Source organism: Myotis yumanensis, unplaced genomic scaffold, assembly GCF_028538775.1.
Source record: "Myotis yumanensis isolate MYYU_CA2020_CCGP unplaced genomic scaffold, mMyoYum1.0.hap1 SCAF_3, whole genome shotgun sequence".
Lineage (NCBI taxonomy): Eukaryota > Metazoa > Chordata > Mammalia > Chiroptera > Vespertilionidae > Myotis > Myotis yumanensis.
Window position 1 is genome coordinate 173,192,762 of NW_027223754.1, and position 17,167 is coordinate 173,209,928.

Genomic DNA, 17,167 nt, shown 5'->3' on the forward strand with positions numbered 1-17,167 from the left:
GCACCACCCCCTGTCACACACAGAGCAGGGCAGATCAGGGGGTTGGGGCGCTGCACCCTGTCACACTCAGGGCAGGGCCAATGGGGAGGTTATGGCTCTACCCCGTCACACACAGAGCAAGGCCGTGGAGGGGGGTTGGGGCGCCACCCTCTATCACCCACAGAGCAGGGCCGATCAGGGGGTTAGGGCACCGCCACTGTCACACTCGGGGCAGGGCTAATGGAGAGGTTATGGCTCTACCCTGTCACACACAGAGCAGGGCCCATGGGGGGGGGGGGGTTGGGGCGCCACCCCCTGTCACACACAGAGCAGGGCCGATCAGGGGGTTGGTGCGCTGCACCCTGTCAAACACAGAGCTGCAGGGCAATCAGGGGATTGGGGAGCTCCCCCCTATCAGGCACAGAGCAGGGCAGATAGGGAGGTTGTGGCCCCACCCCCTGTAACACCCAGAGCCGCAGGGCGATCAGGGGGTTTGGGCGCTGCCCCCCCTGTCATGCTGATCCCGGTGCCGGGAGGCATATTACCCTTTTACTATATAGGATAGAGGCCTGGTGCACAGGTGGGAGCCGGCTGGTTTGCCCTGAAGGGTGTCCTGGATCAGGGTGGGGGGTCCCCACTGGGGTGCCTGGCCAATCTGGGTGAGGGGCTGAGGGCTGTTTTCCGAAAGCGAGTGACTGAAGCTTCCAACCGCTCCTTGTTTTCTTTTCTTTTTTTTATTCTGGGCCAGCTTTAGCTCTGAGGCCTCGCTGCTGAAAACATCGATACAATGTTGCTAAAGCCCAGCTGAATGAAAGCCGGTTTCTGGGGTTTTGTTTATCTTCTTATTTGCAACATAGTACATAGTTGCTTAGAGTTGTAGCTCAGAGGCCGGCAAGTGAGGCGGGGAACGTTGGAGTCCATAGCAAGCAAGTCTCATGTTCGCTTCCAGCTGCCTGGCTGCCGGCCGCCATCTTGGCTGACAGTTAATTTGCATATACTCACTGATTAGCCAATGAAAAGGGTAGCGGTCGTACACTAATTACCATGTTTCTCTTTTATTAGTGTAGACAGTCAGGCTCAATTACCTGTACTACAAAAGGAGACAACATCAGTTAAAATTATATTAGTTACAAGAAATTTGAAGCATTTTTGGCTAATTTAAACAGCAAATAAATGTGCTAAAAGGAAATTGGGCCCTAGCTGGTTTGGCTCAGTGGATAGAGCGTTGGCCTATGGACTGAAGGGTCCCAGGTTTGATTTCGGTCAAGGGCACATGCCTGGGTTGCAGGCCTGATCCCCAGTAGGGGGTGTGCAGGTGGCAGCCGATCAACGATTCTCTCTCATCATTGATGTTCCTATGTTTCTCTCCCTCTCCCTTCCTCTCTGAAATCAATAAAAAATATTTTTAAAAAAAGGAAATTAGGAAGCCAACAGACTTACCAAGAAAGCTGAGGAAGCAGATTTGGCAACTGGCCAAAAAAAAAAAGGGGGGGGGGAGGGGAGTCTAGAGAGCTGTGGGGTCCAAGTCAAAATTCTGCCATAATTAGTTTCTAAAGTTACCAATGCTGGCACTGGTGAACTCTGAACACCACCAAATGCATCATCCACTCCTGGGCAGTGAATACCTTCTTTGGCATCACTGGCATTTCTGTCCCTGAAAATGCAATCCTGTTCCAGCTCCTGCAGCTGGCTGCAACTACAAAAGATGCTCTGCAGCCCCTATTTCTTTGGGCCGCTAACTTCTTTGTATGTGCATGAGAGAGAGAGAGAGAGAGAGAGAGAGAGAGAGAGAGAGAGAAAGAGAAATGTGTGTGTGTGTGTGTGTGTGTGTGTGTGTGTGCGTGAGAGAGAGAGAGAGAGAGAGAGAGAGAGAGAGAAAGAGAGAGCGCTTGCCCGTGAGCTTCTTATACACACCAGAAAAAGTTTTAACTTTGTGTTCCACGTTGTTCTCCTGTGCTTTATATATATGAACCTTTATGAGACAGCTGCCATCCAATTTCATGTGGATTCTCTTGCCCACAATTTCACTTTGGAAAACGAACTCCTGTAGGATGGTGTTGCGCACAGCTATCAGAGTGCAGCTCCTGTGACATTTTATCTTATATTTTGTAAGGCGTTTTGGAGTTGGCTTAGACAGAATTCTCCTCTGTGCAATAAAGACCTGCTTCCCACTGAACTTTTTCTCCAATTCGCGTAGTAGCCAGACTTGGATTTTTCTGGAAATATTTCAGTTTGGAACAGGAACAAAATTATAATAGTTTTCCAACTGCCATCAACTTCTATTTCCTTGGCAGCTGTCATATTCAGTTCCCAAAGCTGGCCATGAGGGCCAAGTTCACCTCCAGCTCAGGGATAGTCTGGGCGGTGCCAGACTTATAGAGGAAGCAGGCAAATCACCCATCTCCAATTTTCCCCTCAAAAGGTTTATCTGCATACTATAAAAGCTACTGCCTAATATCAAGGCTTATAATTTCATTAGGCGCTAGGGGATGGCTGCAATCCTCTCCAGGGACCATGGAAGCTGGGGAATACCTCCTCCACCTTCTCCTTCCAACCCAATGAAATCACCAGTATCTCACCTGAAGGAGCTTTTACCTACATCTATTCCCCAGTTTAACAGGTCACTGGGTCCCTGGCTCTGTTAGCCAAAGGGGCTTTCATTCATGAAAACAATAGGACTATATTGAACAAAAAAGCAATTCTTAACTGGCTATTTATCATCCCAAGACCGCACAGAGAAATCAAGCAAAATTGCCCATCTCCCAGTATTTCCCTAGAGAAAGTGTACCTGCTTATTTTAAAAGCTGCTGCCTGATGGCAAAGCTTCTAATATAGGAGGCATCTAGGGGCTGGCTGTGATCTTCCCCAGAGACCAGGAAAGCCTACAGACACCTCCGAGGGCCTGTCCCTCCAGTCCACTCCAGTAATAATGCCAAGTTGCCAGTATGTCCCTAGAAGGAGCTTGTACACTTATCTTGTGCCACAGCTTTTGTGACAGCCACCAGAAGGACAGGTCCCCAAATCACCTGACTCCAACAACCAAAGGGGCTTGCATTAACGGGTCCCCTAGGAATGTAACAAAGAAAGAAATCGCTCTTAATGGGCACAGAGAACCATCCAGACACTACTAGTATACACTGGGTCCAGCAAAGAAGAATTGGGGGGTGGGGGAGGCAGGAGGGAGCTCACCTCCCAGTTTCTCCATGGAAGGGTCTTAACTACATACATACCCCAGCTGCTGCTTGAGGGTCAGGCTCCTAATCAGCCGGCATCTAGGTGCTGACTGTGATCTTCCCCATTAGAACACTCATGGATCTTGCCACACCCTCAACAACTGGAAAATACTAAGAACAAAAAAGGACGCTCCGACAATCACAAAATCTAAGAGACAATTAGGAGCTAGGACCAGCCTGATCAAGGAGATTCATCTCCTACATGAGATCATTTTGTCAAACTGGTAGAGTTGGCTGGTTTAGGTAATGTTCAGAAGCCAAACCAGAGGATCCAGGAAAATGAAGAAACAAAGGAATATGTTCCAAACAAAAGCACAAGATAAATCTCCAGAAACAGATCTTGCAATGAAGTGAAAAAAAAAAAAGTGATTTGAATGATAGAGTTAAAAACAATGGTCATAAAGATGCTGGCTGAGGTCAGCATAGATATGTATAAACAAAGTAAGAGTTTCAATAGGTATGCATAAATAAAGTAAGAGCTTCCACAAAGATTCAAAAAAATGTAAAAAAGGAACAAACAGAAATCATAGAGCTGAACAATACAATAACTGAACTAAAAACCTCAATAAAGAAGTTCAACAGCAAACTAGATCAAGAGGAAGAAAAGATCAGTGAACTCAAAGGCAGGGCAATGGTATTCATCCAATCAAAAGAGCAAAAAGACTAAAGAATGAAAAATAATAAAGATAGCTTAGGGAACTTATGGGAAACATCTTAGAGTGTTTTGAATTTAATTATACATTTACCTTTATCGGTGAGTTTTATACTTTCATATGTTTTCCTGTTACTAATTAGTATCCTTTTATTTCATTTTAAAGAACTCCCTTTTACCATTTATGGCAAAGCTGATCTAGTGGTGATGAACTTCAGCTTTTGTTTGACTAGAAAACTCTCAATTCTGAAGGACAACTTTGTCAGGTAGAGTATTTTTGGTTGGCAGATTTTTTCTTTCAGCATTTTGAATGTTATGCCCCTCTCTTCTGGCCTGCAACGTTTCTGCTGCAAACTTTGCTTATGGTTATGGGGGTTCTCTTATATGTAATACATTGCTTTTCTTTTGCAGCTTTTAAGATTCTTTCCTTGTCTTTAACTTTGACAAATAATTATGATGTATCTTGGTGTTTGTATCCTCTTATCTGGTCCTTTATGGGCTTCTTGGATCTGGATGTCTGTTACTTTTATCAGATTAGGGAAGTTTTCAATTATCCTTTTTTGGGGGGACCCTTATAATGTGTATATTGGTCTGTCTGATGTTTCCCATAAGTTCCCCCATAACATTCCTAGAAGAAAACACAGGGTTAGGTAAGCTCCTAGTCTTTGGTCTTAGCAATAACTTTTTTGGATTTGAAACCAAAAGCAAAAGTGACAAAAGAAAAAATAAAGTGGGACTTCAACAAAGAAAACTATCAACAAAATAAAATAGAGGAAATATTTGCAAATCATATATCTGATAGGAGGTTACTATCCACAATATGTAAAGAATACATACTACTTATTATTGCTACATACTGAAAAGAACACTCTAGAAGTTTTCAATTTTGGAAAATAGGAGTATAGATATATTACATTATTATTTGTTAAGAAAGAAAGAGTAAAATAAAATAGAGAGGTATAAAGAGGTTAGGGGAGGGAAGAAAACGAAAGAAGGGAAGAAAAGGAAGAGAAGAAAAAGAGAGAGGGATAAAGAGAAAGAAAACCATGCTGACCACAGAAAAAGTATCAGGGCATTCTGCTTCTTGCTATTCTTTAGTAAGGAAATATTTATTTATTTATTTATTTTTAAATATATTTTTATTGTTTTCAGAGAGGAAGGGAAAGGGAGAGAGAGAGAAAAACATCAATGATGAGAGAGAATCATTGATTAGCTGCCTCCTGCACACCCCCTACTGGGAATCGAGCCTGCAACCCAGGCATGTGCCCTTGACTGGAATCGAACCCGGGACACTTCAGTCCACAGGCCGATGCTCTATCCACTGAGCCAAACCAGCTAGGGCTAGTAAGGAAATATTTAAAGGAAAATCCTAAAACAAACAAAAAAAGACACAAAGGCAATTAAGATTGTCAAAGAAATAACAAAAACAACACTAATGTACATTTTACATGGAGTACACAGGAGATATTGAAACCACATTAGGAATTAAATACTATAGTTGTCATAAGCCTTACATTATTAGTCTTAAATTGTTCTTTTTTGTTTTTTTTATTTTGCTTTTTAGTTTGCTGCTTAATTTTTTTAGTGTCATGGTGCCAAAATAAACTGTTTCCAGATTGTTAAGATCATATTTTAAGTTGTTATTAAAAGTGAAAAATGTAAATAAAATTAATAACAAATGAAAAGCAGTATGTTATAGTTTGTGTTAGATTAAAGTTTATATTAACCTTAAAACATCATTCTCTAACATTTTAGCTAGCAGACTTATTAAGATTCAGGACAGTAACTAGCCTAGAAAAAAGTACTTACATTGGCTTTCCACAAAACTAAAAAAGGTCTACCTGATGTGTTAGGAATAGTAATGATATATGTTAGAACAATATGGCTTTTAAATACATTCTTTTAATACAAGAAAAGAGTTTTTAAAGATGTATGAATTACAAAAGGTGAGATATTCAGAAAAAAAACACTCAAATCACTAAGGCAGAAATCCATCTAATACTCAGAATACAGAGCCTAATTAAAATAAGTTCTGAGAGACTGAATTCTCAGTATTTTCACACCAAAAAAAAAACACAACGATTTACTGTTACAGGCTGTAATGATAAACATGAGCAGCTATCTCCGGAGTCCCACAGTGGAAGGTTTTAAAATGTGAATGAAACCCCAATATAAACGTATTTTCAGGCTACAATTAAAATTTTTAAACTTTATTTTCAATACTTTAACTCACTAAAAGCTTCAAAAGCTGAAGGTTTTTTCACTCCATTTTTTAAAAAGATTATTTTATTGATTTTTAGAGAGAGAGGAAGGGAAAGGGAGACAGAAAAGCATCAATCAACTGCCTCCTGCATACCGTCTACTGGGGATAGAACCCAAAACCGGAACATGTGCCCTGACCAGGAATCCAACCAGCAACCTTTCAGTGCACCAGACAACACCCAACTGAATGAGCCACACTGGCCAGGGACTATGTTCACAATATCTATTTTTCAAATAATGTATTTTGGCTCCCAGTCTTAAACATTTACAAACTTATTAGCATGTCATATTCCCTTCCACCCACCCAATAAACTATAATCTCTCAGAAAGAAACTAAATTTCAATTACTTTGTAATCTCACCTGGCACAGTAATTGATATATAGCACTCAATAAATATTTTGCACAAACATTCTAGGCCTACATTTACAAATGCAAACCTCTCCCTCACCTAAATTTAAACAGGATTTTATCTGTCTTTCTTATGACATTGGTTGCATTCATCAGTCCAAGTTATAAAAATAAACTTAGCTAAATTTTAAAAAACTCTTATTATACTGCATATATAATGCTGTATTTATAGACCTATAGTAGAACTCATTCTGAATAGCACAATGTGGCCCAAAGACTGGTTACAATACATCTTTAGAATCTCCTTCCTCTCCTCTCTTCCTACCACCTTCCTGTCTGAGATGGCTATGAATTTGGTGAAATACATCACTGATCAATAAACAAGGAAAATAAAAGAGAATATTTTTCAAATAAAAAAAAATCAGTGCTTATTCCTGTGCTTTCTCAAATTTACACCTCAATCTGATAATAGGTTATCAGTGATGACTTGTGAAAAGTACAAAACAATAATTAAAATGTCTAGGTCATCTATAGCCAGTGTCGCTCAGTGGATAGAGCATTGGCCTGTGGACTGAAGGGTCCTGGGTTTGATTCTGGTCAAGGGCACATGTCCGGCTTGTGGGCTCTATTCCCAGAGTGGGGCATGCAAGAGGCAGCCAATCAATGATTCTCTCTCATCATTCATGTTTCTATCTCTCTCCCTCTTCCTCTCTGAAATAAAAATATATTCTTAAAAAAATGTCTATGTCAATAATTCCCAGACAAGTAAAAAGAATTTTTTAAATTGGTAAGACTGACAAATGATTGATATTTTAATTTTGTCAAGAAAGGTCATTTAGAAATTTTAAAAAGTAAGAATATGCTTTTAGAACAAAGAAAGAACAGACCATTAAATTGAAAAACCTAACATTATTACTGATTAGCAAGTTTCAGGAACAGTAGATTGGAAACAGGTACCATAGATAAAGAAATTTGTTTCAGCTGAGACCAAACCTCTTTACCCTAAATGAGAATTTTTTGAAATGAAATGTTATATCTTGCAAGCATGTCTACAAACCATAACACTAAAGTCAAACCACATAAGTAATTTAAAGAGGAAAATAAGGCACACCTGCTTATTCCCTTAGCCACCTGCCTTTCACACACACACACACACACACACACGCACGCGTGCATTTTATGTATGACTGATAGAGTCTCTAAATTGAAAAGCAAGAAAAAAGCTTTTTACGCCAAGTTTGACAATTTCAACTATTAACTACCTATTTCACTGCTGCTCTGTGGTGCTAGTTCTGAGCAATATTGCTATCCTTCAAGGCTTACTGTAATTTCCTGTTTCTCAGTCCTCTACATACACACAGCCCTTTATTTGTACCATCGTCACAATACTCCTATCTCTATATAGCATAGTGTTTAAGCACATTGTTATCAAATCCTAACTCTGCCACTGATTAAATGGGTGACCTTGGGCAAGTCACTTAACTTTATGTACGGTGCTTCCGTTTCCCCAACAGTAAAACATGGATAACATTTTTACATACCTCAGAGGGTTCTTGTTAAGAATACATGGGCTAATATACAAAAAGCACTTAGAACAGTGATTGTTATGTATACAAGTGCTGTTTAGCTATCTAGTATTATAGTCATTTACCTAATTCTAATCTCACAATTCTACCACAGATCCCTTGTGTGGACCAAAATTGTATCATTTTCTTTTCAGAATCCCCTCTTGCAGCTTCATAATGCCCTAAACAGGCAGGCAAATAAATAATATTGAATTAATTAATATTGAATCCTTTGGGGGAACAGTTGTTCAAGGAAGCTTTGTAAATGTTCTTCGGTTACTTCACTTGTGTATATCAGGAACTATTATGTTCCTACCTTGTCTATATTAGGAATTATTATATTCCTAACTTGTTAAATTCCAAAAGGTTCTCAAATTTTTCAACTGAAAAACAAACCTAACAACAGAGGGGAATAAACAAGTACTCCAGGATGGTCTGGAATAGGAATTAAAATTTCTATTCTATAGTATCTCTAATCAGCTGCTAGTGATTACTAAGCACTGTCTAGGATTCTGAGACCCTTAGGGCAAGCATGTCAAACACAAAGGCTAACTCAGGCCAAATAAACAAGGTTTAAGTTTTGTGGGCCGCAAAAAAACAAAAGCTTCAATTTTCATAGAAACATAGGTTTACTTCAATAGAGACATGTTGAATAAAAAGGGCTGAAATAAATGAGTAATTGTTAACATAAAACAATAGAACATTTTAATAAAAATTAATATTTCTTCTTGAACATTAACTCACCAGACACTGAATAACTGCACAAGTTAATAAGCGTAACGCAAATAAACCTATTTTTCTTGTTCTCCGAAAATGAAATATTTCCTGTTGCGCACACCAAACAAGTCAGTCCAAGACTAACGACATGGCAATTGGCTGCTAAAATAGTCACTGCTAGTATTAGTGAAGAGAAATGGTGCACCTGCGCATAAGGCGCATAAGGGAAATGACCACAACACGATTATAGTAATCAGTCATTGGTGAATATTGTAGTTTGTTATTAATAATTATGTATAATGGTATTATAAAAATTAAGTTACAAAATTTATATTAAAATGTTTCTCACATACCGTTATATTGGCTGAGCCCCAAAAATATTTGTTGTGGACCCCATTAAGCCCGCGAGTTTAACATGCTTGCTTTAGGGCCTAATGGTCAGGGTGCCATGATCAACTAAGTACTCTTGCCTACCCTTGTCTACTGTGATAATAGAAAGTGGAGATACTAACTTTTTCATTTCCAATCTAGGGGTTTGACCCCAAGGAACCCATTCACTCCCTGAAAATTTATTTAAAATTACACATTTTATCTTAAAACTTCACAAGAGTTTTGCATTTTACTGTGTAATGTATCCATGTTTAAGTTTAAAAAATATTTTTCCTCTGATCTCAGTAAAACCGATGTTCCAGGGAGGTGTGTCATGTTTCTTCTGTGGTTTCTTAATTACCCTGGCACTACCTCCAGGTGCAGCACCACCTCATTTGGAGAAAGAAAATGTTAGACTACCTGTCTCCTGCAGTATATTGCTCCCTGAATAGCCAGAAGTTTGAGATATATAACAGAATAATAATAGCACCGACTTTTCAACAGTGCTTAAGCATTTGTAAAATGATTTCATAACTCATTTAATATTCACATTTTAAAGTCAAATTCAAAACAACAAATTATCATGTATCAACTAACTCTTGTGATGCCTGTAAGTGAATTTTCACTTTTCTCCAGAGTGGAAGCATGATGCTAGAAAACTTGCCAAGAATAATTCAGATAAATTCCTAAAATACAACGCTAACATATTCAACAGGATGAATGCTCCTGCTAAAATTATCGGACATAGTTATGCCACCTGGTGAAGACAAAAGCTGTCTGTCTTTCCTCTTATAAAATTCCTTAGGATGCAAATGTTCTAGTCTAATCATATCAGCACTGTCCTGGGTCAACTTGTTAACAAAAAAAGGAATTTGATCCAATGAAATTACAGGCCAACATGATTTTTCCATCCTGGGGGACTTTCAGGTCAACAGTAATGATTCCATTTTATCAAATTAAATTGTAAGACAAATCATGTTGTATGGGATTAATTCTAATAAAAAATAAATTATAAATTCTCTTGCAAGTTATTAAAGTAAACATTATTCCCTTTACCTCCTTTTAAAAAACAAACTAATTTGGATTTATGCCCCCAATAATGAATGTAAGGGCAGCAAGGAAGAGCCTCTTCCATAATACTTCCAATTTCATGCAAACACTCTGTGACTTAGCCGAACACCTCCCGAGAGAGAGGGGCAGCGTGGGGGGCAGCGTGGGAAGCAGGCGGACGAGGGCGCCGGTGCTCAGCGGCCTCATTGGAGGCGGAGGACTCGCGAGCCGGGGGGAACCTGCCCACTCGGGCCCCACACCTGAAGCCTGTGGAGAGACCGTGGGGAGAAGCGGAGTTGCTTTTGGTTTATGAAGAGACATGGCGCTAAGGTTTCCCGTTCAGATCATGACTAAAAGACCCACTCCTAGCTGGTTCTCTCCGCCTAGGGCTCTGTCCTCCCTCGGGGCCTAGCAAAGGGGCACCATTATGGGGTTAAACGTCCAGGGACTCAAGAACTACAGTCTCAAGACTCACCGGGACCCCCCCGACCCAATTCATCTTCCCCAAACTTCGGAGTGAGGAGACGATGAAGTCCGGATGGTTGAGGCGCAGATGTGGAGCTGTGCTGAGCCACTCCACAGCCTCTGCGGCCCCGGTGGGCTCCTCTCTGGGCTCCCAACAGCCTCTGCGGCCCAGTGGGCTCCTCCTTGGCCTCCCGTCAGCCTCTGCGGCCCCAGTGGGCTCCTCCTTGGCCTCCAGACAGCCTCTGTGGCCCCGGTGGGCTCCTCTCTGGGCTCCCAACAGCCTCTGCGGCCCAGTGGGCTCCTCCTTGGCCTCCCGACAGCCTCTGTGGCCCCAGTGGGCTTCTCTCTGGGCTCCCGACAGCCTCTGCGGCCCCAGTGGGCTTCTCTCTGGGCTCCCAATAGCCTCTGTGGCTCCAGTGGGCTCCTCCTGGCCTCCCGACAGCCCCTGCGGCCCCAGTGGGCTCTTCCTGGCCTCCCGACAGCCCCTGCAACTCAGGTAGGTGCCTTAGCGGCCTCCCGACAGCCTCTGCGGTTTCTGCAGGGGCCCTGGTTTGATAGGGCCATAAGGAACACTGTGGGTAAGCAGTCAGCCCGCTTAAAGGAGAAGGAACACAACAGTTTTAACTCTCGGGCCAAGAAGCCTAAGTAAATGAGCTATCGGGCTGTGGCCACAGGGTTAATGTTTCAAACCACCTCCACCATCATTTTATTTAGTTCTTTATTGGTCTCAGCCGGCTTTTTCAGGCCAACGACCGGACTTCGGGGAAAAAAAGAAGGCAAGGACAAAGCTGTAGATCCCTAATCCTAAAGATGATGTTTTCATTCCCACTTACACTCTGTATCCAAAGCCTTTCAATATCTTTCACGTGCAGTATTAATAATCCGTAAGCATTTTGTTTATTAGAAATATTGCACTGCAGTAATTTACTATTCTGAACATTTTGTGAGTTTCTCCGGTTGATCAAAACTTGATTTAGCTGAAAAGGCCTAAAGACTTTAAACTCCTTACCGAAGGAAAAAAATCTCAAAACAAAAATTGGATTTTACTGTTCATGTCTGTGTTATGTTTGTATATTCTCACCAAATGTTTATCTTACAAACTGTTCTATAATATTTTGGTTTGAAAACATAAATATTTTGTTCCAAATAAATGCACAAAGTACTTTCCCCCCTCATTGTTATGATTGTTTTCTAGATTTAAACCTGGGAAATCCTTTATAATAAAACCCTAATATGCAAATCAACAGAACAGCTGAACTGACTGGTCGCTATGACCTGCACTGGCCACCAGGGGGCAGACATTCAATGCAAGAGCTGCCCCCTGGTGGTCATGCACTCCCACAGTGGGAGCACCACTCAGCTCGAAGCCAGGCTCATGGCTGGCGAGTGCAGTGGCAGTGGCAGGAGCCTCTCCTGCCTCTGCTGCAGGCAGGTGGTAAGGAGCAAGGGGTTCCCAACTGTGAGAGCCCGGGACTGTGAGAGGGGTGTCTGCTTGCTGGCTTCGGCCTGATTCCCCAGGGGTCCTGGAATGCAAGAGGGCTCAGGCTGGGCTGAGGGCTCCCTCTGCCCCCCTCCCCCCCCCCCCCCCCCCCCCCCCGCCCAGTACACAAATGTCTTGCACCAGGCCTCTAGTATCTTATCATTTCAAATATACATTTTCAGTTAAGTCATTGGGAAATAGTCCCTAAAATAGGAGTATGTCTCAATGTAGACATCTTGTTGAATGATATAAATTCAGATCGTTATAACAGAAATTCACTAAAGTACATCATTGGTTTGACCAGTGAATTCAGCATTTCAGAACAAATTAGTTATAGTCATGGAATAGCTGCTCATTTTTCAGTAATTAAATCATCCAGTCAAGGCAGAACAATGTCTACTAAAACATACAAACTAAATTAACTAGGAGGGGAAAACAATTTGCTAAAGGATTAATTTTTTTCCTATAGTGTATGTGAAGGGACGTAAAGGAGAGTCTGACAACTTGTTGAACAGAGTCAAGAACTGGGAGCTGGATAGACCTATCTTTCTCCCCAATTCGACTAACTAGAGTCACAGGGAGGCAGTGGAAGTGGTGAATGAGGTGAAGGGAATAATAATGATCTATGAAACATATCTTTAGACAAGATATTTACTGGTTTTCCTTTATAGAAAATACATTTCCTTATGAACTAGTCATTAGGTAGTTATTTGTAACAGCTGAAATGTTGACCTAAGATCTCATCTTTAATGATGTTTATGCCTCACATGAATAAGGCAAGCATATATAGGAGACTGGGGAGGGGGGGAATTGAAGGGATTAAGAAGCACAAAATAATGGTTATGGCCTGGCCAGTGTAGCTCAATGGTTGAGCATTGACCTATGAACCACATTATTTGATTCCCAGTCAGGTCAGGACACATGCCCGGATTTCGGGCTCGATCCCTGATGGGTGACGTGCAGGAAGAAGCCAATCAATGATTCTCTCTCATCATCAATGTTCCTATCTCCCTCTCCCTTCCTCTCTGAAATCAATAAAAAATATATATTTTTTTAAAAAAAAAACAGTTATGACAGTCATGGGAATGTAAAGTACAGCACAGGGAATATAGTCAATAATATTGTAATAACTATGTATGGTGCCAAGTAGGTACTGGAAATATCAGGGGGAGCACTTTTTAAACTATATGATTGTCTAATCACTATGCTATACAACTGAAAGTAATACAAAATAATAATGAATGTAGCCCTAACCGGTTTGGCTCAGTGGATAGAGCGTTGACCTGCGAACTGAAGGGTCCCAGGTTTGATTCTGGTCCAGGGCATGTACCTTGGTTGCAGGCACATCCCCAGTGGGGGGTGTGCAGGAGGCAACTGATCAATGTTTCTCTCTCATTGATGTTTCTGACTGTCTATCCCTCTCCCTTACTCTCTGTAAAAAATCAATGAAATATATTTAAAATAAAATAATGAATGTAAACTGTAATTTAAAAAATAAAATTTAGCTCTGGCTGGTGTGGCTCAGTGGTTGAGCATCATCCTGTGCACCAAAAGGTTCAATTCCCAGTCAAGGTATGTGCGAGAGGCAACCAATCTATGTTTCTCTCTCTCACTCCCCCTTCCTTTCTCTCTAAAAATCAGTAACAAATATTTTTTTAAAGAAAGTAAAATAAAATTTACATTAAAAAAAGTAAAAGGAGTTATTTTGGTTGGGGGAGGAGGGAAGGATGACATAACTGATAGATAATGAATCAAACACTATGCTATTTTAGGGCTAGGAGGGCAATTAGGTAATCTCTTGGGTCAGGAAACAGTTCAAGAAAGGAATCAAACACAGATAAAATACCACTTAGCATTTGTTGAGAAGCAAATCCATCCAAAACTTTAAACCTTAATTTATCTTACATATTTATATCTATATCTATATCTATATCTATATCTATCTATCTATCTATCTATCTATATACACACACACACACATATATATATAGAGGCCTGGTGCACAAAATTTGTGCACAGGAGTGGGGCGGGTGTCCCTCAGCCCGGCCTGCATCCTCTCTAATCTGGGACCGCTGGCTCCTAACCGCTTGCCTGCCTGCCTGCCTGATTGCCTCTAACTGCCTCTGTCTGCCTACCTGATTGCCCCTAACCACCTCTGCCTGCTGGCATCATGGCCCCCTAGCTGCTCCCCTGCCAGCCTGATCACTCCCAACTTCCCTCCCCTGCCGGCCTGATCGCCCCCTAACTGCCTGCTCCCCCACGCTGGCCTGATCGCCCCTAACTGCTTGCTCCCCTGACAGCCTGATCACCCCTAACTGCTTGCTCCACTGCCAGCTTGATCGCCCCTAACTGCCTCTGCCTCAGCCCCCACCACTGTGGCTTTGTCTGGAAGGAAGTCAGATGTCCGGGAGATGTCTGGTCGACCAGGTCTAATTAGCATGTTACCCTTTTATTAGTATACTAGAGGCCTGGTGCACAAAATTTGTGCACTCGGTCAGGGGGGGGGGGTGCGTCCCTCAGCCCGGCCTGCGCCCATTTGCAGCCCAGGACCCCTTGGGGGATGTCCACCTGTTGACTTAGGCCCACTCCCCGGGGGATCAGGCTTAAGCTTGCAGTCAGACATCCTTCTGGCAGCCAGGAAGCCCTCAGGGGATGTCTCACTAAAGGCTTAGGCCCCCGAGGGATCAGAACTAAACTGTTAGTTGGACATTCTTAGTGCTGCCATGGAGGTGGGAGAGGCTCCTGCCACCACCTCTGCACTGGCCAGCCATGAGCCAGCTTCTGGCTGAGTGGCACTACTCCTTGGTCTGACCTAAACCCTAGAGATTAGTACTTTATTTTACAACTTTTTCTCAGTTTATAGGCAGCAGCAAACTCAGACCACACAGTCGGGTGGGCCCCCCGGCCCTCCCGCCCTCCGATCGCCATGGCATCGCTCCGCGCAGGCAAGCCGGCAACCCCGGCCCCAGTGGGATCCGGGGTTGCCTCCTGGCCTGCGCCTGGGCCCTCCCGCCCTCCGATTGCCATGGAATCGCTCCGCGCAGGCCAGCCGGCAACCCCGGACCCCACTGGGTCCAGGGTTGCTGCCTGGCCTGTGCCCGGGCCCTCCCGCCCTCCGATGCCATGGCGATCCTGGGCCCTCCTGCCCTCCGATGCCATGGCGATCCTGGGCGCAGGCCAGCCGGCAACCCCTGGCCCTGGGGTCGGGTTTGCTGCCCGGCTTTCCAATGACTATGGCCGGCTGGGGGGTGGGGAAAGGTGGCCTTTGCCCACCCCCTAGCTCTTGCCTGCCGCCTGGGTTGCCGATCACCATTCTTCAGTCCTTCCCCTTTCGCCTCCCATCATTGGGTGTATGCAAATTAGCCGCCATCTTTGTTGGCGGTTAACCGCCATCTTAATTGGCAGTTGATTTGCATAAGGATAAGCTGATTAGCCAATGGGAAGGGTAGTGGTCGTACGCTAATTACCATGTTTCTCTTTTATTAGTGTAGATATATAATCCAACTCTTACATGGATATTGATAGAATCCACATTGACACTGATACTGAGAAACTCGTGCTTGAGAACAAAGTAATTTGATAATTATTGCTTATTTTTTATTTTAATTCATTTTTAAGATCCTTTTCTTAGACTATTTCTCCCCTCTTAAGAAAATTTTAATACTTTCCCACATAAACACATGTAAAGTTGAGAAACTTGAGTGAAAATTAGGCTGAACTATGTTTACTAGAGTAAGTGATCTTTTTTTCACCTCCTTTATCTCGTATAGTTTGGAATTCAAACTGAATTTATGTTCTCTTTGCTTTAATTACATAGTGCTGGTAGAAAAAAAAAATGAAAAGTACTTTGACATTCTTAGTTTCTTAAATGGCATATATTTCCAATTGGAAATACCTATCTAGTTTCCTGTCTTCTCAAATTCTCCCACTGCCTTCCCAGAAGGCTGGAGCCCAGCTTCAGAAACTAGAATCAACCCTGACTGGGTGAAGAGTGAGTGCAATTTAAATGGTTATAGTGGCTCAACATCAAGTCAGAGCTCACACTGACCTTTTCTCCAGTTTAAGTAACTGGCCTTCAACCTACCACAATTTTGGTAACCAAATTCCCATCTTGATTATTTCCTCATACCTAATTGTTCATTCTAACAAGTCTTTCACTCCACACATTAAAAGCTTGTTCCTGTACCCCAGCCTCATTATCAGTTGGCAAATTAACCTACCTACAACTAATTTGGTACCTGTTTGGATCTATAATGTTGTTTGCTTCTAGATTTCTCACTACCCTGCCCCTCCCCTGATATGGCTGTCTTATGCCAGTGATGCAAGCCACTTGTCTCAACTGCCAGCTGCTTTCTGACCCATGCGCCCCTCTGTGTACCATGTTCTACCTGGCCAGACAACCTCCAATCACCCCTAGTTAAGTTTACCTTAGCCCTCTGCCTGTCCTATCACAGTCATGAAATGTAACATAATGAATTAAAATTTATAAATATAAGACAGCCTGATTTTGACACATGAAAAGCATGAAATTGGGGATATAATATTTTGAAGTAAGCTACTGTGATCTCTACATATAAATTGGAAAGTCTTAACGAAATGACAGATTGTGCTGCTTATTATGGCCAGCTAACAAAGACTTGCGTGACTTTGCCTCTCATGGATTAGTAAGTCTGCTGAATTGAATGCAAACAAATGAAAAGAGATCTGTGATGATTCTTGGAATTAATATAGGTATTTCAGAAAGGAGGGGTTTTAAAAGTTTAGGAATATCATTAGTCGTAGAAGTGAGGATAGTTCTTTATTCTAATAAACTGAGTGATGAAGGTCACCCAACACTGACACAGGCTATATATGCCAGCACAGAGGTTGGCAAACTTCTGATGAAGACCAGACAGACAGTACATGTTCTAGACTCTATTTCATTGACCCAACTCTGCCACTGTGGGTCAATGATTGAAAGTCATAGACAATCTACACTAATAAAAGAGAAACATGGTAATTAGCGTACGACCACTACCCTTTTCATCGGCTAATCAGTGAGTATAT

At 42.2% G+C, this 17,167-nt stretch overlaps 1 protein-coding gene across 1 annotated transcript in view; it reads right to left on the bottom strand.

Annotated features, from left to right (window-relative positions):
* Window positions 1–10,497, bottom strand: part of REDIC1 (regulator of DNA class I crossover intermediates 1) — a 61,081-nt gene extending 50,584 nt beyond the window's left edge. The window contains 4 exon segments of the mRNA XM_070408817.1: window positions 1,869–2,229; window positions 2,232–2,303; window positions 2,306–2,351; window positions 10,267–10,497. Coding sequence (XP_070264918.1) covers window positions 1,869–2,229; window positions 2,232–2,303; window positions 2,306–2,351; window positions 10,267–10,497 — 710 coding nt within the window.
* Between the last annotated feature and the right edge of the window lie 6,670 nt (window positions 10,498–17,167).